This window comes from Zerene cesonia, chromosome 8 (assembly GCF_012273895.1).
Source record: "Zerene cesonia ecotype Mississippi chromosome 8, Zerene_cesonia_1.1, whole genome shotgun sequence".
NCBI lineage: Eukaryota > Metazoa > Arthropoda > Insecta > Lepidoptera > Pieridae > Zerene > Zerene cesonia.
In genome coordinates, this window is record NC_052109.1 from 6,207,071 (window position 1) to 6,231,749 (window position 24,679).

The window sequence follows — 24,679 nt, forward strand, 5'->3', positions numbered from 1 at the left end:
CGAAACAAATGCTTAAACATAAAATTTATTCTTATTCTGATATCACATATTATTTAAATTAAAATGTATAAGCTCTAGTAACAACGGCATTTTGTAATACTCTGCTATTGTCTTGAAAGTCGCCAGCTGTGACTTGATTTCATTCACAGAAACCATAAGCGCGAACTCTCCAGCGCAATCACACACAACTGAGAGATTATCTCGTTTTACCTGTAAAATCATCTATTATCATCATTACTTAATTTAAAAGTGACATTTTATGGACCCATCACTCAATATGTTACACATTTCCTGTATATTATTAAGTTTCTACAGAATAAAATGGAACATGGGAGATATTTTGATTGATAATCTTAGAAAAAAGACACTAGATGAACAAAAAAAAAAGAATTCTCAAAAGTATATTTTCTTTTCCAACATTTATAATTTGTACTGTAAACGTAAGACGATAGAGTTTACTATTCCTCACCTGGTGACACCTGGTACATATCAAATCTTGCAGCGTATAGGACATTGCTCGTCGGTTCAGTATCTCAATCAGCCGCCACTCCAGCTCTTGGTTTTCATATGGGGTTCCACAAGTTGGACACAAACAGACCGGCCTGGTAATGAAATATAAAAAAATATTCAGTTACGTTCGAATAAGGTCTTATATTTGCCTAAATGCTTAAACATTAGTAACAGTATTTAATCTATTGTATTTTAGTAGTAACAGTATTTTAACAGTAGTAACAGTATTTAATCAATAATTTTTAGCGTGTCTTGGTCAACTGACTAAGTGTGTCAACTACTATTAAATCACTCACTCACTCCCTATAAATGCTCACTCAGTAGTACACACTAACACACTCACACTTGGTCGCTCGCGTCGCGGTGCGCGTGCAAGCACAGGTCCAGATGGCGGCAGTGGTTGCACACTTTGCAGATCACCTCGGCCAACTCGCAAGCCGCGCCCGCGCGTTTCCATTCGCCCAACGGGTTGAATTCACCCACACCCACCAGCCGGAGTAAGTTTCTACGAAGTAATGTTACCTGGAAATGAAAATCTTTGTTATTTAATTTACCATTAAAGTTTGTCGATTTTATGGTCCTTCGAGCTGGTAAATAGTAACATCATAAAAAATTACGTTGAATCCAGTTTTATTGTTTCATTTTAACATGAACATACTCTAATAACTATTCATTTATAGTTTTTGTATATTAAATAATCACAAATACTCGTAAAAACAACTTTCCTTCATGCGCCTATAGTTCACCAGAATAAGGAGTCACTACATAGTATTAAACAGTCGCTTTCTATGTATGCTTAAATCTTTAAAACTACGCAACGGATTTAGATTTTTGAGTTATTTTTTTTAATATATAAAGTGATTCAAGAGGAAGGTTTATAGGTATAACAACATCTATTAAACTACTCCGAATTGAATGAGATGCGGACAAAAGCTAGTTTAGTATATAAAAAAAAATCAACGGAATAATTAATTATAATTGCATATACCTCTTCTTCCAAAGCCGCGTCCAACGAGAGCACCTTACAAAGCGCGTTTATGAACAGCAGCGCCGGAGTGCAACCTTCTAGCGCTTCCGGCATGAGGCCGGGTTGGTCATCCAAGTCGGATAATTTTAAAGTAGGCATACGAGATTTTATCTTTTCCGTGATCCTGGAAAAGAATTTTAACATAAATTCTAACCACTTCCTTGATTGCTGTTTGATATTATGATTATTTTTGACGTGACAACGTCTTATAATTCGATTGAGCCGGCTGTACGCACGAAAAAACATGACTCATGCGGCGTTACCTCGCTCGGAGGCGTTCCATGTAAGGCTTGAAGTGCAAGCGAGAGCGCGGAAAGAGCGACAGAGAGGCATAATTGGTTGTCACGTTCTACTATTGTCAGAGAACCGACTTCACAGATAACCGATTTTTTTATTGTAAATGTGGGCAGAAACATATTAAATTGAATTAAAATTGGATAACAATATAAAGTAATTTAGCGCAAAAGCTAGTCCCTACAGTCCCTCCATTTATATCTACAAACGATTTGAAAGAATAATTTCAGAAATTCTTGTCGATTCACCAAAAACACACCAGATATAGTTTTTCGTACCAGCGGTAAAGCTTCACATTTCTACGTAATTCAAACGTTCGAAAACGTTTCTTCCCAGTTGAATAAATAAACATCGGAGTTTGTCACTAAAGTTCCAAGCATACTGTCCAATCTGAGGTGTTCCAAGACCATAGCTTCGAGTTTAACTAGTGCTCAAATGATCCAGTCCCAATGTAACTCCCGAGTATGCAGTGGGACTCACTGGAACAGCTTCTGCGACATGTCATTGGCGAGCAGCGCGGGCAGGCGCGCGGGCTGCGCGTGCGCCGCGCTGAGGAAGCCGGCCACCGCGCCGCTGAAGTGCTCGCGCACTGCGCCGGGCAGCTGCTTGGCGAGGTTCCACTGCATTGTCACTGCGCTCTAGAGGTATTTTTTATGTTATAGCAGGCAACTGAACTGGTGGTTCGCCTGATGGTAAGCGATCACTACCACCCATGAACAATCAAGAAAGGGTGAGGAAAAGGAGACGGGCCTCCCCCTCCTCCCCCCTCATGCATACAGCATGTTTCTCTTTTTATCTATATATTTGCTTCGGTGCGAGCTGAGCTGGCCCAATTCGTGTCGAAGCATGCTCAACTTATTGTAAGACAGCAGGATGATGGCCATTCCAAAGAGTGGATGATGGAACAGGGATATTATTGCATTATAAACTTCATCAAAATTAAATAATGTAACAATAAAATATTTTTTTTGTCTTGAGAAATAACAATGTTCTATATGATATATCTTTTTTACCTTAAGAGATAGAATGAGAGATAGTAATGTTGAATATGATAAAGGTGAATATGGCATTGATATTGATGATAATACACTTTTCCAGATTAGTGAGAAGTGAACCAACTGTCCGTGTGATGTAAGATTAAAATCAATCACCTCGTGATCTTCTCCCTCTTCAGAAGACTGTGGCACTTGTGAGGATCCTACTTCAACCAAACCTTCTGGCAGCTTACCCTTTAAAAAAACAATTAATTATTGAAATAATTTAGTATGTACTATACATCTATGCATATTATCAATTTTCTTTTATTTATTAAAATAATTTAACACAGCAATTTGTAGGTGTTTGGTTATATTATTTACCTGGATTCCGGCAAAATTAGCTTCATCCAGCCAAAGTAAATACGACCAACATTGCTTATAACGGATATCGATTCCATGGAACAGTTCCTTATTTCTGATACTTTGCACAACAAACTCCACATATCCTGAAATATAACAAAGTTTTTTATTTAAATATATCTTGCCATAGCACCAATTCAAAATTGTAAAATAAAAATTCTTAATATTAATGTGTTTTTTGATAGTGAAATAATGATATACATAAATATTTAACATTTATGGGCCAAAACGAGTAAGCCCTTATAGAGTAGAAAGATTTTTCACTTTTTTGTTCAAAATATATAACTAGCTGTGCCCCGTTTTTAAGCACGTATCTATCTAACAATGAAAGAATTTTTCAAACCGAATCAGGAGTTCCTGAGATTAGCGCGTTCAACCAAAGAAACAAACAAATTCTTCAGTTTTGTAACATTAGTATAGACACAATTTATATACAGGAAAAATATCTTTGAATATCCACTTTCAGATCAATTTGACGGAACCTCTAAGCAGTTAGCATACTGACTGGATCAGAAGATTTACAATGTTTTAATATATTTTAAAATATATATTTTCAGCGAAACACTCACCAATTCCATCCATAACCGTACTCTTCTTAGTGCACAGTATTATCCTATTGAAATCCGCGTATACAATCTGCGAACCGAGCCGTTTGAACTCGGCCACCAGCATGAGGAACAATTTCTTCATCAGGTTGTACAGGGTGCGCCGGAGCGCGGGGTCGTAGAGCAGCGATGTCGGCGTTTTGAGCCACCTGTATAATGGAACAAATAATTCATTGGCAATATGGTTAAATACAAGAATATTGTATATAGTTGTATGTAATACTAGTTTCTCCGCGCGATTTCACTCGCGTAAGTCTGTATCCCGTAGGAATATCGGGATAAAAAGTTATGTATATTATATATGTGCTACTCCAGTTGTCCAGCTATCTATGCACCAAATTTCATTGCAAACGGTTCTGTAGTTTTGGCGTGAAAGAGTAACAAACATAGGTACACATACATCCATCCTCCCAAACTTTCGTATTTATAATATTAGTAGGATAAAGTTACGTAAGGATATTAAATTTGGTCTACATTTGATACAAGTATTTATTACACTTATATTTATAATTTGGTACGTTTTTGAATATGTTGAAATAATTTTACCTTACTAGAGTAAGTTTATTTACTAATTCTTTCACATAATATATCAAGATATTATGAATTTGTTAGGACGAAATATTTTTAGGGGGGTTACAGAAGTGATAACAGTGTGACAATGGGGGGAGAGAGAGGGTAAAAAAAAAACTCATTAAAAACTGATAAAATAGTGTACCTATAAAAGTGTGATATCTGAAAGTCTGCGAACACGTTCTTATACAGGGTGACGTCTCTCAACCAGGACGCAATCATCGTTCGTAATATTTTGAAAGCCGCGCTGCACTGGGCCGTTTCATCGTAGTTCACTGTAGCGTTTGATCCTGAAAATACAATAATTCTCCTCCAGTTCCTTATATTATGCTATGATTCAGTTCCCGACCGTGGCTTCGTCCGTGTAGTCAAACGAAATTCCCATGTGAATGAGAGTTTCACCGGGGTAAATAGTGGCTGGCTAAAAGTGGTCTGCCTTCCTAACTATCGGCAGACACAAAAATTTGAATAATTTTTTTTTTTTTGCATTTATAATATTAGGAAGGATTATGGGAAAAATGCAAAATCTATAAAAAAAAATTGAAGTAGTAGGACTACCTTACTTACTACTTAACCACTGCTAACCACTACTAATTAACCAACGCCACTAATTGATTCTCAACCTTTCATCATCATCATCAACATCAGCCCTTATATGTTCCCACTGCTGGGACACAGGCCTCCTATGAGGGTTCAGGCCATAATCCACCACGCTGGCCAAGTGCGGGTTGGCAGATGGCCGACAAATCTCAACCTTTATTTACACGTAAAAATTAACGACCATAAAAAGTTTATAGGTCAAATTATAATCAATTAAAATAAATTTATTTATATATATCATCATCGACATCCACTTTACGAGCTTCAGTAGTCGACAATGGCCAATATTACATGACATACATTAATAAACACGTATCCACTTTGATCATGCATTACATAAAAAACATATAACACACAAGTAAAAGACAAACTCATCAACAAACAAAACTAAGGAAAATATTCATATCTTACATTACATCAGACTACCCAGAACCACTTTAGGTTTAATTAGACAGCCTTCGTTTCCATACCTGTGTTTGCCATCACATCCTGTATGTTTGCGTGTTGTGCGCCGAAAGACGTAGCCACGCTCGTACCTTCGACCTGGCAAAAAAAAAAAAAAATAATAATAATAAAAATAAAATGTGACAACATCACTACATAGTACATAGCAAAGTTGCTTCCCGTGTCTGTCGGGATGTATGATTAAATCTTTAAAATTGCACAACGAATTTTGATGGGTTTTTTCTTAATAGATAGAGCGATTCAAGAGGAAGGCTTAAATGTATTATAACATCTATTAAACTAATCCGAATTTAACACGTGCGAAGCCGCAGGCAAAAGCTATATATCTGTTAACCCAGCTTTTACGAATAAGGACAAAAAAGATGCGATTGAGATTCGAATTCCGCCTCGTAATCAAATTTTTTCTATTCTTTCAAAATGCCAAAAAAATTGTCAAAGTGAATTTCAACTCAATGTCGCAGCGCATAAGGCTCACAATTCACCTGCAGTATGTGGTGCGCCTGCAGCAGCGCACACACGCACAGCGCGTCCGTGTCGAGCTCCACGCACACGCTGCCGTACGCGCCGCTCGCGCTCACCGCACACGACTTGCTGTCTTCCACTTCACTCACTAACCTGCAATCAATTTCAATATACATATACATATATCAATATATACATAGTAGAAAACTAAGTCGTTTTCTCTGTTCGTCTCTGTGTCCATATGTATGCTTAAATCTTTAAAACTACGCATCGGATTTTGATGGATTTTTTTAAATAGAGGAAGGTTTATGTGTATAATAACATCTATAAAACTTCCGAATTTAACGTGTGTGAAGCTCGGGCAAAAGTTAGTATACTCGTAAGTACTACCGAAACGATCAATTCGTATCCAAAGCTTATACATTGTGAAAAACGTAATAATCATCAATTTCCAACAAAGAATACAGATGAAATTTTATACAACTTGTATTGAACATATAGTCTTTTGTACGTTTAATTACAGGAAATTACAACATTATAATTAAAAATTAAAACGTACCTATTGTCATCAATTTCTCTTCCACCTAAATCCGGTCTCTCCAGATTAGAGCACCACAGCACGAAGTTGTGCTTGATCAAGTGCCTTGCGTAGAACAGATCCGCTCCAAACAACGTTGGGTCCGCTGGCATATTGCCGATTGGCACGTGGAAGTATCTGTCCAAGTATAATGTATTCTATAAATAATATAATTATTTCATACACAAAACGTTGCCATTACAAAAAATTACTTTCAATGTTGATTATTACTCAATAATTCTCTAAACTTTTCTTTTTTCTCTATTTCTTAATCTAACAACAACTAAAAATTTTGCTTTCATTTCTTATTCATTTAATGAGATAGAAATTTACTGTATAACTTTAATTAATGGGAGAAGCCACCGACAACCGAAACACAGTTCTCAGCTAGTTCGGTAGCCAGTGGATTTTATGTCAATAAATGTGATTTTTTTATTTTATGTCAATCCATTTAACCCTTAAATAAAGAAATAAATAAAAATCATATTTATTTAGTTCTCACAACATTAGTACATAACAAAAACTTAAAAATACAGATAAATTTGTGGGTACGCATAAACTTTGGTTTCCTTACCTAGAATTACAAAACCAAAACCAATCCCGGAAAAGTTAAGATGTAATCACAATTGGCATCAAATCATACACTAAAAGAATAGATTATATCGATCTTTACATCTCATTTTTTACAATTTTACCTGCATTGTTCTATAGTGAGATTCAGAACAGAGTCCAAGTTGAGATAGTGCCTCACTATGGCCCGGGCTCCGATCCGCTGCCACTCCAGAGAGTTGTAGAGAGTCTCTACGTCTCGTACGTGCAGCGGCACGAGTGGGAAATCCGACAGACCTGTTTGGTTTGTAACAATTTTTTATATGGTGTTATGTTATGATGTGGGATTCGAGCACGCTTCAGCACGAATTGCACCAGCTCGCACCGGGGAATGCCACACCCCAACAGAAACCAGCGTGAAATAGTGGCATGCCACTGTTTTTTGTACGGTGAGTGGGGGAGCCGGAGGTCTGTTTCCTTTTTCTCACCCGTTATAGACCATTCCTTCTTTCCAGTCGTCAATCCTTTCCTTTTCGTTTACCCCTTAAATGCGGGCAGTGCATCCGCGGAGGCACTACCTCTGCGAATGTTCATTAGGGATGGTAATTGTTTATCATCAGGCGAACCACCAGTACAGTTACCCGCTTTGACAAGAAAAAAAGACTAGGTTATTTCGGTGCGGCAGAAACTGTAAGTCTCGGAAGCAGGTAGACTTGGCACTATGTCCCTTTGTCCCAACTCATCCCCACTCACTCACCCGGCATAAGAGCCAGCAGAGCGGCGGTGGACCAGGAAGTCTGCAGCGCCAGCACGGTGGGCCCGCACTTCTCGTCGCGGTACCGCAGCAGCGCCCTCTGCAGCCCGCGGTACACGGCGCGAGCCTCCGTCTCCACTGACACTTCCCAGCTCAGTTCCGGACCTGGTAGTGTGGCTTCTTCCGTTCCTAAGTTTATCCTGGAAAATATATTTAAGTGCTGGTGTTATTCAAAAATAACGGGGTAATAATATATGGGGAGTATCATAGTACAAATCAAAGTAGTACAAAGTATAAATCAAAGTCGCTTCCCGCGTCTGTCTGTATGTATGGTTAGATCTTAAAAACTACACAACAGATTTTGATGGAGATTTTTTTAAAGGATAGAGTGATACAAGAGGATGATTTATGTGTACAATAATATCTATTACAGCTCCGAATTTAACAGGTATATATTCATATATTACAACAATCACAAGGTATATGCATACTTATTTGAATTTTGCATAATCTAAATCTAATAAATCTAATAATCCCAAATGTATGTTATATAATATTTCAGATAAATTAATTTTTCAAAATCTGCACTAATATAATTAAAAATTAATAAAGTCTCCTTACTTTGCAGTTCTTTCGGCGGAATATAGCGTGTTCATATTGGGGACTTGGTTAGTCTTGACCGTGTCCAGAACAAATATATATGCGCGTTTGATTGGTCCCAACACTAAAGCCCACATACTTCTACTGGAATTGGGCGCTGAATGTTGGTACAGGAATATATGTTTTATAGGTGATACATCGTCCTGTGGAAGGAAGATTATAAGAGGCAAAACCTAGGATTTAAACAAATAGAAGTAAACAATATTTAAAAAAAACCAATAGAACCCTTTAATAATAGAATATATTATGCTGAATATAGAAGTAAATAATAAAATTCAATACATAGTCATAGGAAATTATTTAATCCTGCCGATCCTAATTAGGTAATAAACTAACCCCATGAAATGTATATACCAGTATTGTTACCAATCCTTGATATGTTTTAATAAAATGTAAAAAGTTTGCATTCAATCTGTCCGTTTAAGTTGGTCACAACCTGTCCTAAGAGTTTGTTACACACAAACATACAGGTGAAACTTATAAAAATTGTTAAAATACTGACAATATAAGGATTATGACTGTCATGTTATCTAACATTCGTGCAGGTTGACAATGAAATTATGCTGACCTGTTTTTGGAGGTATGGTTGATGAGCAACGCTTTTAAATTGCAGTTGGCTCAGTGTAAACGATTCCATATTATTGGATCCGAACTGTATTAATCTGGAATAGAGAAAACAACAATAAATTTATTGAATGTGCGATGATCCTGCATATTCCAGACCAATATATTTTAGGTAGGTATATAAAATAATAACCTTCTAGCTTCTTGCTGGTCTACAGTACAAATACAGCCCAGTTGTACGAGAACTCTGAACTCCAAGCTCATTTGTGTTTCATATATTCCCTCTATCTCTGGAGCCGATAATTCGCTCATCAATTCTCTGCAAAAAAAAAAGAGATTTATTAGAAAATAACATTTATTTATTTTTTTGATTTAAAACTAGTGAAGTGCTAATAGTTTTTCATTCCGTTTGTCACAAATATTAAATTATTTTTTCTTTACCTTGGTCCCTTCGTTCAGTAGGAATTTGTCTTTCATGCGAAGGGACAAACGTTAGCTTAGCTTTGTTTAAATAGTGCTAAAAATATTAATAGTTTAGCCGAAAAATAACTGACTAAGAGTTTCTATTCCTGCATGGATTGAACGTGAGAAACCTTGTACATGTTTCTTTACTGTGATGATGATAGATGTGTGCGCGGGGCAGCACTCGGCTGCACCATACACACTAAGCAGTGCACTGCACTGCACTGCACACGTACTGTCGCTTCTCCCGGTAGAGCTGCTCGGGCACGGTGTACTGGTACAGGTGCAGGGCGGGGTGCGCGCGGGGCAGCACGCGGCTGCACTTGCGCCAGTACGGGCCGCTGTCCCCGCTGCGGGCCACTCTTCTGTTCACGTAGAAAATGCGCGGCACTGTCAGCTTTATCTGGTGCAGCTCGTTGCCGACGAGCGCCCAGAGTCGGAATAAGCCAGGCTCAGCCGTTTCCGCAATCTACAAATATGATAACATAGCTTTACGAACTAAATAAAAAAGGGTACATGTTTATTGTTTAGGTAAAGCTCAAAAATTAAAAAAATAATTCTAGTCACATTGTAATTTTAGGATTCAGCCCTAAGTATTTGTTTTGCTCGATTTCTATAGCAATCTTAATCTGTACATATTATATCATTAACCCCGAAACATTAAAGACCATCTTCTAAAACATAAATAAATAATTTATTCTTAATAAAAATTGATCCTTCGAGCTGTAAAATGAAACTTATCAATTCTTTCCTTAGTCCTTGTACAACCGCGGTTTCAGTTGGTCTTGCAATGAAGATATTTGAGATGCAGACAATAGACATAATTTATTACAATACCTGAATTATCTGCCATGGCGTATTGAGTAACGTGCGTTGTGCCCTTCTTATAAATCCGCCCAAAGTGTTTGTAGCGCCAACAGTCTTGGGCAACGCATTATCTTGATCTAATTTACCTAAAATATCAAATATTAAGGATTTTAAATTATTGTTGATTGATGAATTTGTGGACGTTAATAAATACAAAACAATTTCGTATATGAACAGTTTTACCTTTTTTACTGCGGTTAGTTAATCCTCTTTGGTCTATTTGCCATTTCCATTTCTTCTTTTGAAATACAATCCAGGCTAAACGTTCTTCCTATATAAAATTAAATTGTAGAAAAACAAAACATTAGAAATCAAACAACTATTTCTTTGAAAATATTTTTCTCAATGAATTTTTTTTTAAATTATTATATAGATTACCTTTGTATTTCCAAATGGTGGGGGTGGACCAAGTGCCTCCCGCCAAGTGGCGGCTTCTTTCACTGGAGATTCTTCCCTCTTCCTTTTCACTGTGTGAACCATCGGCCTTATTTCTTTATCCGTGTGTTCTTTGCCGATATCTTCCATGTCTATTATGCCATTCTGATATCGAAATAATAGATTTCGTTACTTTTTAGTTTAGAAAAATAATGAATAAAAATAAATGTTATCAGAAATAGCAACTGTGGTCGATGGCAACGCAAAACAAAGGTTAAGAATATAGCATCCATAAGACAGTCTTTATAGCGTCAAAATAATACATAAATTGAACATATTACCACATCATGACCATTACTAGTTGATGGTTCCACATCATTTTCATCTCTCACTTCCTTAGGCTTCGCAGTAAACATATCTGTAATCTTCCTTGTTTTAAACTTATCGCTTTTAGCTAACATTTTCTTGTGCAGCCAATCTGGATATTGAACGCGAGGTACTGGATTGTCCAGCTAAAGAAATAAGTATTAATTGAAATGTTAACATTTTTCTATCTTTCTATGGAAATCATAATCTTTATCATGTACAGGCAAGTTCAAAACCAATTTTTAAACTAAATAAAATTGATCCTTCGAGCCGGAAAGTCAAACTATTATGTATGCTTTACTTACTCCTTGCATAGCCGCGGGTATAGTGATAATCTTCTGTATAGCGCCACTCAAGCGCTCGATATAATATGCCCAATCTAACACATCCCGAATGTCGATATCTTCTGAAATAGTGTTGTCTTTCAACCATCGACGTAAGTGATGTCGTTTGACAGCGGCCGGGGATTGGAATATCGCGAGGGGGATAGCTCTTTCTGTGACTGGCGCGCCGTCTGGCTTACGTGATATGATAAATCTGTTGAATAATTTTTATAGAAGTTCTATTAATACTTAATACTAGTTATTTTATAAAAGTTATATTACAAAAATTAAATTTTCATCCTACAGTAGTAATATTTCGATTTTCACAGCTATATAAGAAACAAAATAAAGAAACGGATCATCAAAGTAGACGACGCACTTACCTACAAGCCAATCCAGCATCCTTAACCATTTGATCGCCAAGAAACTCTGCCAATCTCTTAGCTGTCGATATTGATGTGGACTTCTGCCCACCATAATCCTCCAGTTTCTTAGACATGGATCGGTTCTCAGAAATTAGCTCGAACAGCTCAGAATCGGGCATATTTGAGCCTTTACTGTACAACACATCCAGCCAATAGTCAGCTACTTTTGCGACGGCGCCGTAACAAGACTTTAGATCGTTGCCCTTTAGAAATGCCTCAAATACTGATGATTGGAAGATTTTTATCAATTGCAACTCGCCACGACGTTTTACTTCGAAACCTGAATAATATATAAGAAATTAATATATAATTTATTTTGTTCACTGGCAAAGGATCGTTAACGTCCACTAGTTTTGCAAACTATTTATATACAAGAAAATAAAACCTTATTTTCTTATTAAGAATCAATACGTTATATGCATGGACATGCAGCCTACTACAGATTAAGTGTTTAAATATACAAAAAAGATCTGTAATAAAACCTTTTAATTCTGCTAAAGAACCATCGAAATTAAAGACAGCATATCGTTTCTTCAGTTTCTTTCCTTCTTCTTTGGAAGCTGGCAGAACCATAGCAAGATAAGGCCCATCTACTTCAAAAAATATTGAATTCTCTGCACGCTTTTTATACTTTTTCTCTTCTGGGTCCACTAATTCGTAATATTGATCGTTGGTGAAATAATCCTAGAAAAGAAAACAAAAATAATTATTTTCAAATTTTATTCTAGAATTATCCATAAATATATGATTAAAGAAAAAGAGTCTAATCCAACCTTAACCATAGCATTAAGAACAGCGTTAGGATATGAAACATTGATTTTCTTTTTCTTCTGGTGGGTAGTGTGTACTGTAACATTTTCTGGGAAAGATGAGGGTAGAATACACCAAATACCTGAAAAAATAATGTAAATTTCGAATTAGAAGTTTGTACAGATTGCTGATACACCCTCTAGAAAATGAAGAATGTTTTATATTTATACCCTCAAAGATTTACAGTAACATAATTTATGAAAAATTGTCATTCGTATTGTCCTATTTCCGCATTTCGGTCAACTAAATATGAAAAAGATTATGTGTATGTGTCTCTAAAAACAAGTCATTTTATTTATAACCATCATTATTCATTCAAATGTATTCTTTCTTCTTCTAGAAAAGCTTTAAAAGAAGATATACATTGAATTGATGAAATTGCAAAATAAATAGTTCACCAATAGAAATAAGGTTAAATTTTGTGATTACCATCTGTATCGAGCTCAAGTGGCCTGCCGACTTGTTCGATGATCTCTCGCGCCCTCATGATGATATTCGCACCCGTATAACACACGATACCAGCCATCTCCATACTGTGCCACCTAGCTCTGTTTTGGGAATAATAATTCAATTGTTACTGTATGTTTACGTTAATATTCACTTAATATAGATTTTATATTAAAATTAAAAAAGTTTCACCTCGTCAGATAGGTTTTATTTTATAGTCAAATAAAGATTCAATCAATTCAAATTCGTTGTCAGATTAAATACGATATCTATTTTTGAAACCTAATCCGCTTTCAAATAAAAAAAATTCTGTACATCCAGTAGAAAGTACTAAGGCAACAAACGCAAAGAAAATTAATCCCGTTTGAGATCCTATCCTTCTATCCTTTTTGAAGTCGGTTGATCTCATCCAAATAATGAAAGAATAACTGAGCAGTCACTGTGGACTGTTATATTGCCTAGAGCTCTATTAAAAACCTACAAGAAAAAGTATTAAAATCACATAGAACACTCACCCTCGCCTCATGACATATCCATAAAAGGAATTCAGAATACACTTGTGGGCCAGTTGCAATGAGTCATAAAGCACTTCGCGGCTCTTAGCCGACTTGACTTCTGCCGCGTCTCCGCTCGCTACGGCCGCCGCCACCAGCGCTTTGGCCTGTTTGTTTAGCGCTTTGTATTCGTAGCGACGATCCCTGTGGACATTGTGGGATTTATTTACATTAGTTTTATTTTTATCTAGGAATATTAGTTTTTTTCTTCAGAATAACAATAAACCTTATGTTGATCAGTTTCAAGCAATGTTATAACTTTAACTGGTTAAAAACTGTCCAATTAAGCAGGTAGTTTAAAATTTTCATCAAATAATTATCTGCTTAAGTATACGTTATACATACGTTAGTTAATTTAAGAAATAATTTTTCTTATATTACTTAATGGCTTACAATAAATAAATAAAAAAATTGCAAATTTGTCGCTAAATACTTTATATCTTATATCAATCACAAGCTTACATTAATAAGTATATAATATATAATAAGAAATGTACCTGAAAGCTCTAACAGTGTCCACATAGAAGGAGTTTTCCTTTTGACAAATCGTGGTAGTGCGAACTTCCGTTCGCGTCACTTTGGTCTTTTTATAGGCGACCCTACAATAGTCCGCCAAGCGCTTCTTTTCGTAACCCGCCTGCAATGTATTATATGCTTTATTATTTCACAGCGTAAGTCCAAATTAAAAATAAGAATTTTTATTGAAACACTCAAAATTTGTGAATAAAATATTAGTTTTTGTTATAAATACCTGCTCTTCTTTGGGCAAAGAATGGAACGCTCTAGGCGGCCCACCCGGATGTAATGGCGGGAATTTCTCCGTCTCCAATTGCTGTTGAATCCGCTGGTATTCACTTCTTGTCGCTGGTACTGTGAAATTTGATAAAAGCGATGTCATACACTTTTCCGAAATAAACATTTCACGTTCTGTATGGGTGTAAATATAATTAAAAGAGATTATATATTCTCCAACAAACTACTATCACAGTCTACCGAGTTATGTATAGCTGGGCAAAATATACTTATATTTATAACATAATAAAGCAACATTAAAGTTACGTTCATCTATACTTGAATAATAAAGAGCAAGGATATTATGGTTTGAATATTAAAATTAGATTGCTTGAATCAATTTCAAAAATTTATAACGGATAGAAGATCTATTAATGGATAATATATTATTACTAGCTTTTGCCCGCGGCTTCACACGCGTTAATTCGGAGTAGTTTAATAAATGTTATTATACATATAAAACTTCCTCTTCAATCACTTTATCTATTTAAAAAAAAACCATCAAAATCCGTTGCATAATTTTAAAGATTTAAGCATACATAGGGACATAGAATACGACTTTGTTTTATACTATGTAGAGAAAATATAAACTCACAATACTCCCCCCTCCACATCCAGTCCATGTGCCGCTGGCAGTCGGCGCCGGGCCGGTTATAGTCGCACACCGCGCACACACTCGCACACACCATGGCTGACGGTTGTAGTCTGACACACACACACACAAGCACTCACATATATGTCTATATCTTTGTTTATGGGGAGAACTTGTAACACAAAAACGGAAGTAGAATAAAAATACATTACAGGAATACCATTACACTCAGCTCACATGAGAAATAAATATATAATATATAGAGGCGTAAGATCGTTTGCAGACCTTACGTCTCTCCAAATGGATTGCCGCCTCCAAATTGGAAAGGGGTTGGGAAAGGATTGATTAGAGGAATAAAGGAAAGGAATGGGAAGGGTAAGGAAAGGGAAATGGGCCTCCGGCTCCCCCACTCACCGAACGAAACACAGCAGTATGCTATTTCACGCCGGTCTTCTGTGGGGGTGTGGTACTACCGGTGTGAGCTGGCCCAATTCGTGCCGAAGTGTGCTCGACTACCACAATTGAAATTATATTATATCTTAATACGACTTTTAAAAAAATACTATCTATTATTGTTTGCCTATTTAGATAAATAAACAAGGTAAAAATTCATACAAAATATTTCCAATATTTCTAAAGTCTTAACACTAACTTTAACATAATACAGTGTACAACAAACACAGCACCACAATAGAAACAAATTTCCACTAACCGGTTAGTCAATATAATATTAGGGTACATAGCGCCAACATCCAAGTGGTATATAAGCGGATTTTCGTCTCTCCTCGGATGATCTCTCATGTGCTCCAACTTTGCTTTAATTTCACCACACACTTCATCGAAATTCGTCACCAGATCGAGGGGGATCCCCTCCTCTACCTCTATCGCGTGTTTCATTGTCTTCTCTATGCCGTCTATCAGTTTGTCCACGGCTGAAGGCACTATACGAAATTTGCATTTGATGTCTGCTCTAAACACACCTAGAACACACACAGAATAGTCTATGCATAAACAGAAATATGGCTGGCTGAATAATTTTGTCACAAATGCAACAAGGCTAAAGGATTTTAAACGACCTTTACACAAGATAATAAATACATGATGACACTTAAGTTTTTATTTTATTTTAACATAGTCAAGGGGGGGGGATATTGAACCTTGCTGTTGTACTGAAATGGAAGTCTCACCCGACTCCAGTGCCTCCACATGTCCACCCACATACGTCTCCGTCTCCAGAACATGGCCATCAGCTGTGAGCTTGTTAAGTTCTTCAACTTGCTTGTTCGGGAACACAATGTTAGCGTGGAACGCTTCCACCATCAGCAGCGACTCGCATAGCGTACCTGAACCTTTGCGGAGTACCTGTACGTAACATGTTTATTTATGAGTGTGTTTTTTGTACGTGGGAGTCGAGCACGCTTCGGCACGAATTGGGCCAGCTCGCACCGGGGAAGTAACACACCCCCACAGAAGACCGGCGTGAAATATAATATTATATTGTGTATGCGAACGGGCTTAGACCTGTATTGATATTATTGGTGGTAAATAATATGTGAATTATGACAACAAGTAAATGTTTGAGTGTGCGGAAGACTCTGCGTTTTACTGACATATCCTAAATTCAGTGGTCGTTGAAAATAGATAAAAAAGTAAGTATGGTAAAGTATAAAGACTCTTATATAGCTTTCCATGAAAGATTGAAGGTAAAATTTAAGTCAAAACGTACGTAACGGGTAACAGTAATTATATAAATTACAAAATATATCGTAAAAATTCACAGAATTAAGAACTTTATACAATTCTTACCTCATCCGGTTCCAAAGGAATGATTGTGCACAGAGCAAATATAAATGGGTGTACATACTTCATGTACAAATAGTACGTCGCTACTGCGTCAGATACTGAGTAATTTGAGAGCACCTGAATAGAAGACAAACATTGCCATAAATAATTCGAATGATGCTTTTACACATAGCAACATTACTTATCTCTAAGAGTTAAGTTTGGTTAAGTCTAAGCCAAAATTTTGTAACACATAGTAATTAATGATGCCTTGAACTCCCACACAAAAAGAGGTGCGATAAGTGTGATGTCTATGGAACCCTAACTCTAAAACGGATAGACCGATTTCGAAGCGGTTATTTTCATTCAAGTTTATTAAGTTATTTGTATGGACCCTTAATGTCGCGAACCCGATTATTATGTATGAAATTGTTACAAACCTGTGGCTGTTCAGCAGCCATCCTGCACATATCTTCTGGGTCAAGTTCCACTGGGTCATATCGTAATTTGGCTTTGGCTACTGCTTTTAAGCCTTGTGACCCAACTGGTAAGTACGAATCACGTTTTACCCAACTGCAAAAAAAATCTATTAATTTCTTTGCGAAACATTCTTGATATATATATTAGTTAATAATCTCGTCTAGTTGTGTAGACTTCGACAATTATCATGATAAATTAAAATTTTCGTACTACCTGCAAAAATTTCTTTAAAACATGAAGCTAGAAAGAAAATAAATTTTATGTATTCTCATACTGGACAAAGGTAATAATACTCCAAATTCTAAAATGGGATTAAATGACACAACAATTCCCTTTAAAGAAATACTTGGTCTTCAAGCAAGTTATCAAGCCCAAAAAAAAAACTTTATGCTCAAATGTAAACTTCCTTCGTTTTTGGAACTGCCAACTACAAATACAAGTGCCAATAAGTACCATAAGCAATCCATATGCATAGCAGGTCTACAGGCGTAGGTGCCGTCTCTAGCCGCTATTTTACTGAAACCGATCTCCTGTTTCATATCCAGCCCTAGTATCGCCGCACGTGCCTCCACAAATGGCCAGTCGAAGAAATCACCTAAAATTAAGTTCATTTAACATATAAAATTTTTTATAGGCAATATAAACGCAACGGATAAGGTAAAAAAATAAAAAAAAATCCTAAAAACCCTTGTTACGTAATTCATAAGCTGTTTTAGCAAAAAGAAACTTAATACACCATAAAAATATTTACCATTGTATGTAACGAATATATGAGGCTTCACATCCATTATGTGATCAAAAAATTTTTGTATAAGAGCCAACTCATTTACTTCATTGAATATAATGAATTGCCTAAAAAAAAAAATAAACAAAAAACATAAGAAAAAAAGCGAACATTTTTTTTTTTTCAGTTAACAAGATGTCAAGGCTTACCCTTCAAACTCAGGCTTAGGTGTATATTCAAAATCTTCTACATCAGTTGAAATTATTTCTCTATTCGTAATTAAATATCCCTGACCATCTATCATGTATGATATCATCATAATTTGGTCTGTTTGTGAGTCAGGGAACTTCAGAGGTAATTTCGTAGTTTCAATATCAAACGCGAGAACAATCGGATCTGGTCTTTCAAGCAGGTCTTCACGTTTTGTGAAAATTGGTGTTTCTGTGCCTCTGGATTTTACTGTATACCAGGTTCCACAGAATATCTTCATGTCAATTGACACCCTGACATGATATGGGACGTCATGCTCTCTGAAACAAAAAATTGATGACTTATAGTGTACTAGTTTTTATTGATTACAAAAATGTAATAAATTATTTTCTTTTGCATATATCAATATTACGGATACCTGTATGCTATTGAAATATTTTTATTAATTTTTTTTGATGTACTGTAAAGTCTAAAGAATCTATTAATTTCAAGCAATAATTACATTCTTTTTCTTCAAATCTTGTGACTAATAAAATAAAAAGAAAAATAAAAAAAGATTGACAACCTAATGTCCAAAATATTCTCCATGTGATCTGTAGTTTTTTTAGCATGTTCAATAGCTGCAGCACTTGTGAGTGCATTTGTTAACATCTCAGCATAGATTGCATCTTTCTTCTCTCTCTCTTTATTTTTATTCACTGCAGTCAATATTTCCCTTCTCACTTTCATCATTTCATTTTGGGACATGAATGATAGCTTTATGTAACGCTGTTTTAGACCAGTTAGATGATTTAGCTGAAAATATAATTCAATATCACAAAAGGTAATAAAAATTAATTACTCAAACAGAATAACTAAATAGTAATATTGGTGGTTAAAAAATTAAACTTAAGCACATTATTTTATATAATTAATTATTGTAAGATTCTTACGATGTAAGATAACTTCTAAGATTACAAAATAACTTATTTTTAGCTCCATATAGTATGAGGTCTGGTAATTAATACAACCATAAATGGCACAACTCAATGTTGGAATGTAGATTTAAGAAAGAAATGGAAATATGAAAATATCTGAACAAAATTTCATACTTTTATCTATATATATAAAAGAAAGTGGTGTTAGTTACACTATTTATAACTGAAGAACGGATTAACCAATTTGGCTGAAAATATGTGCAGAGGTAGCTTGGACCCAGGAGACGGACATAGGGTAGTTTCTATCCTGGAAAACCCACAGGAACGGGAACATAGCCGACAACGACTATGCGGTCATAGCCGCGGGCGGATAGCTAGTAATCAATATTTTTAGAGAGAGTTTTTTCTGGGTTTATTTTATGGGTTTTTATTATTTTAAGGGTTATTTTATGCAAATTTTTATTTTACTTTAAACCAAAGTTACTAATATAACTATGTTGACAGACTCTTTCATTTAAGTTTGTTGTACTAATTAATAGTCTATATATGATAAATAATTAATAACTATACAAGAACTAGTTCACTGTTTGTATAGTTATGTATGCTTATTGCTAACCAAGTCCAAATCTTCCTTTTCAATAACTTCTATTTTGTGTATGGTACCAACAAACTTCTTAGACAAGTATTGTATAACTTCTTGTTCACATTCCTTACGAGCCATGATCAAGAAATAAGGTTGAAAAGTCAGTGATATTTTAAACCTTGCCCCGTCCATCTCAATAAAATAGTAATCCATGGCTGCAACTAGCCTCTTGTCTTCATCAAGTACTTCTGCCTGGAAATATTCAAATAAGTATTTGTGAAAATATTATAGGAATTAAGGGGAGACAAAGCAAATGACAATAATTTAAAAAAAAAAACAAAAAACTACATTTCATTGAAAATCCTCACGGTTAAAAAAAATACAGTTAAAATGAAAACTTCCTCACTTTTAAGAAATATCTCTTCAATATACCCATCACCTATTACTGGGTTAAAGAATTATATGATCAGTAAATTAATAGTATTACTCATATGTATATAATTAAGCCAAAAGTTCTACAGCAAAATATACTAACCATGTGCATATTAATAAGATAACCGGTACGTTCCTTTGTATCACGAACTCTATCAAATCCATACTTTGAGTCGATTCTATCATTTTCTATTGCTATCCGAATTCGTGATTCTGAAGATTCCTCTCTGTAATAATATCATAAGTTTCCTCTTTATTATATTTTATTTCCATTAAAAAAGAAACGTATGCGAGAGTGAATATGGTATACCTTGGACCTGAAGAGGATCCTGCCTCCCGTCGTCCAGAGTTATCATTTTTATCAGCTTTATATTTACCGGTATTTTGAAGTACCATTGTGAATGAAAAAAAAAAAACAGTTTTATTACATCCCTTAGAACATCAGTATTTTGTAGAGCATAAGTTTTCGAAATCCACCAACAATCACCTCACCAGCTGGTTGTCAAAACTAATGTCAAAATTTCGCGCCAAAAGTTCTCGGTGAAAAGTTCAGAAGAAACGTATATAAGTGTATAGTCTATGGAAGAAACAAAGAAAGGTAAAGTACGTTCCATGAAAGAAGTCCGTAAAAGCGGCGCATATATTTCATCCTACTCCTCACTAAATTTAATTTTTAAATTAAGTAATTTATTTTCTCGACACTATAAAACTTCGGTATTACAACATTCCAGTCTGTTAAAATTTCATCGATTTTTAAAATGTAACTATGTACTGACTCCACTACCACTCACCTACAAACTCTATGACATGCACATGACATTAACTTATTTGATATTTATTCGTTAGTAGTTACCCGTCATCCGTCAACCCTAGTTAAAAATGTACAAAAGCATATTCTTTTTATTTAGCAACCTGCCATTCATAAAATAAAATTGAATTGAATTATTTAGCAACAAGTTATAAAATTCCACAAATATTTATAGATAGTTGCTTTCTCTAAGTATTTAGCCAGGAGTTTAATTTACACCATGGACGACTCCTTTTCAAGTATTGACAATTCACCTCGATGTAGAAGAAGAACCAAATGTGGGGATATCAGTATTTCAGATCAGCTCGCAGGTTTTGAACGGCTTCGTATTTCAGCGTTAACTAAGGCTGCAGAAATCAGTCCCCAAATAAAAGAGGTTACTATAGGTCCACGAAGTCCATTAAAAAAAACCATAACTATACAGGAGAAGCAACCTGAACAACCAGAAGAAGTAATCAATTTGTTAGAAGATAAACTTGGCGATGATTTGCGATATACTTTAATACTTAAAAAACATGAAGCTGCATTGCAAGAGACATCAGAATTATGGTTTAAAAATAAAATTGAAAATATGAGAGCTAAACATGCAGAAGCCATGCGCAGCTACTGGAAAAAACAATGTGAAGATTATGAACGAAAAAATCTTGAATTAAGAGCTCGTAAATTGCAAATGATCAAACAACTCAAAGAAAACGATAATATGTTGGTATTAGAAAAAGCTAAATTAGATGAACAAAAATATCAATCATATATAAGCCGGGACACAATTGAAAATATGAACAAACTTCTTGAAGAAACAAATAAAGCTACAACTAGATTTGCCCATATTACAGATAGCCATACAAAAGTATTAATTTGTTCTAATGAAATTATGAGCATGACTGAACAAGCTGAAGATTATGGTAAAGATGTTGTTAGTAAATACACATCTTCAATACAAACTATTCTTAGCAACATGTCTAAAATAATGGATTATTGTAGAAGTTGTCAAATCACAGACAAAGAAGTGAAGCAAGCAGAGATCTTGACCTCAAATATTGAGAATATAAAATCAAAAATAGTAGAAGATCTCAATACTTTAAAAAATGAACATCTTATGAAGATGCAACAAGAAGAGGAAATTAAGAAAAAAGAATTAGAAGAACAGAAAGCAAGAGAAGATGAATTATTAAGGAAACAACAGGAAGCTACGGAGATTGCAAAAAAATCGGGACCTTTATTTTATTCAGAAAAAAACTATGCATATTATTCAGACTTGCAAAAGTTTTTATTGGATTATGAAAATAAATACAAGGGACTCCTTGAAGATAGTAATATGAAAAAATTTAGATTTGATTGTCAGAAAGCTGTAAATACACCTGTAAATACTTTATCATCTGTAAGTGGAACACATATGAAGAAAACATTAGAAAAATTAGCGAATTTACTGAGAGGGGAAAGGGTTCAAATATCAGATGCATATGTGTCTGCTTCACAACACCCCCAAGGTCTTTATTACTGTACAGCTTTATTAGCTAAGAAAATTGTGAGACAAGGTGACCTTCTCGTGTCCAGTAAACCAGAGGCCGCATTTCCATTAGCAGCTGTAACTGTTGTATTATGGTTTGAATTTCCAGAATTTGGCAAACTCTTAGAAGCATACTTTCACCAACATTGTCCATATTTAGTGCCTATGTTTTTGCCACAGAAGCAAGGACAAACAGATAAAGAATTTTATTTATCTAGAGGTTATACCTACACTGATGATGTTGTAGAAAAACAGGATAAGTTTCTGAAAAGAATGTCTGGTATATTCAGGCTAAGATGTGCCATTTGGATTGCTAAAATGCCATCGTTTATCAGGGCTTCAAATCCCCATGGCTTAAAGTTTGGATGGCAATGGCTGGCTTCATTTATTAACTTAAAACCTGAGCCTGATATTTGTGCCACATTGCTGCATGATTTTTTTACAGTGTGTGGTTCAGACTTCTATAGATACTATGGAAAGCAGTTCACAAAAATAATAAAACTAATAAGTATGGACTACCTAAATATTTTGCAGAATATTGATGAAGGAGGTCCAAAAACAAGATTGGAAGTTTTCTTACAAAATGTCTTGCAAAGTGGAAACATTCCTCCACCAAATGGACTACTGCCTCCTAGCACATGGTAGCATTTCACAAAAAATTGCTTAGTTTTGCATAATGAATCTATTAATTAAGTGTAATGAAAGTTTAGTAATGTAAACTGTATTAAATAATTTATCCTAATGAAATCAATATACAGTGACATTTTGATTAAAGTTTTGATTTTTATTCATGTGTGTCATTATTTAATTTTCATAGATATGTAAATTATACTCATAAGTAGTAATAATTACTTATATTAGGTGATGTCTAGTATCTTGTATATTCATTCTATATATTAAAAAAATCTCACAAAAACCTCTCTCCTAATTTAAAGATGTAAGCATACAGACACAGATTGCGGAAAGTGGCGGAAAAAGCGATGTTCAGTACTAGGCATATAACACAGCTTTACAGAAAAAATTTTTCTTTGTGTTGCCTTTGGATTATTTTGTAAATTTTTATGTTTTCGAGTGCCTAAATCACGAATATTTTTATAAAAGTACTGAAAATCATTAAAAAATAGAGCACACTCTATTTTTTATGATTTAAACGTATCTTGTATTTTTAATTAATATTGATCGGCTTCTTAATAAAAAAAAAATATTTTCTCAGTCATGATTAGGCTTCTGCGCAACTTTTTTGTGTGTGATCTGTGTGGATTTAAAAATGGTTAATTTTTAATTGGTCAACAAAGCGGATACACGAAATACCCTTGCTTCAATTATATGTGGGACAGTTGAGCAAAGCAACGTCACTGGGAACAAGATGTTTGGCCTGAAAGAAATTCTTTGACTGTCGGTAAAGCTAATGTAATAAGAGAGCCGTTGGTGAGCAGAGACAAAATTATAGTTCCATCATTGCCTATAAGTTAGAAATGATAAAGCAATTCGTAAAAGCTTCGGTCAAGGAAGGACATTGTTTTAAATATATTTGTAGAAAATTTCCAAAACTTAGTATGGAAAAGTTGAAAGGTGGAATATTTGATGGTCTTCAAATACGGCAATTGATGAAAGACACTGATTTTAACATAAAAAAAAGTTAAAGAAAGTTGAAGAGTTTTGTGTTGGTAGTCGAAAATTTCCTAGGTAATCATATAGCACCAAATTATGACGAAATTGTACAAAATATGCTGACAAACTTTCAGATTCTAAGAGCAAATATGAGTATCAAGTTACACTATCTTCGGAACCATTTGGATAAATTTCCAGATAATGTAGGAAATTATAATGACGAGCATACGAGGGATAGCGTTTCCACCAGGATCTAAAAGTAATGGAAGGACGATATCATGGTCGATGGGATTGTCACATGTTGGCCGATTACTGCTGGTCTTTAAAAGAGATTGTCCTTTGAAAAATTATAAAAGAAAAGCTCTTAAAAGGCGTTTTATGGAAATATAATTTCACGAATTGTGAGTATTAATACACCCAAAATCAATCTTATATCTAGGGCAACAAAACCACTGCAGACCAGTGTAATTTATCCTATGCTATGTGGATACGTATTCTATCTGTATAATCAATAATGACAGTTCGCTGTTCAACCGATGTCATGTCAGCTGGTTATCATCCTGTTTTAAACTGTCAAT

General features: G+C 35.0%; 2 protein-coding genes across 2 annotated transcripts; one reads left to right on the forward strand and one right to left on the reverse strand.

Annotated features, from left to right (window-relative positions):
* Positions 1 to 30: 30 nt before the first annotated feature.
* On the reverse strand, positions 31 to 20,677 carry LOC119828842 (DNA polymerase epsilon catalytic subunit 1). Its single transcript, XM_038351127.1, has 42 exons — positions 20,486 to 20,677; positions 20,279 to 20,402; positions 19,777 to 19,995; positions 18,809 to 19,038; positions 18,243 to 18,563; positions 18,061 to 18,161; positions 17,763 to 17,904; positions 17,270 to 17,402; positions 16,854 to 16,967; positions 16,235 to 16,409; positions 15,760 to 16,027; positions 15,051 to 15,160; positions 14,415 to 14,533; positions 14,161 to 14,300; positions 13,625 to 13,807; positions 13,092 to 13,210; positions 12,626 to 12,744; positions 12,335 to 12,536; positions 11,811 to 12,132; positions 11,410 to 11,641; positions 11,080 to 11,250; positions 10,742 to 10,903; positions 10,547 to 10,634; positions 10,334 to 10,449; positions 9,733 to 9,965; positions 9,228 to 9,353; positions 9,039 to 9,132; positions 8,432 to 8,613; positions 7,814 to 8,010; positions 7,203 to 7,353; positions 6,490 to 6,645; positions 5,951 to 6,083; positions 5,474 to 5,546; positions 4,549 to 4,693; positions 3,798 to 3,982; positions 3,190 to 3,314; positions 2,983 to 3,060; positions 2,312 to 2,469; positions 1,499 to 1,661; positions 854 to 1,032; positions 470 to 602; positions 31 to 210 (listed from the first exon to the last, which is right to left on the reverse strand). Exons 1-42 carry the CDS (start codon positions 20,569 to 20,571, stop codon positions 43 to 45), a joined length of 6,675 nt encoding a protein of 2,224 aa, XP_038207055.1. The 5' UTR covers positions 20,572 to 20,677; the 3' UTR covers positions 31 to 42.
* A 344-nt stretch (positions 20,678 to 21,021) lies between these two features.
* LOC119828848 (nucleoporin Gle1) lies at positions 21,022 to 23,277 on the forward strand. The gene has a single exon (XM_038351138.1). The coding sequence runs from the start codon at positions 21,204 to 21,206 to the stop codon at positions 23,133 to 23,135; it is 1,932 nt and encodes a 643-aa protein (XP_038207066.1). The 5' UTR covers positions 21,022 to 21,203; the 3' UTR covers positions 23,136 to 23,277.
* Positions 23,278 to 24,679: the final 1,402 nt, after the last annotated feature.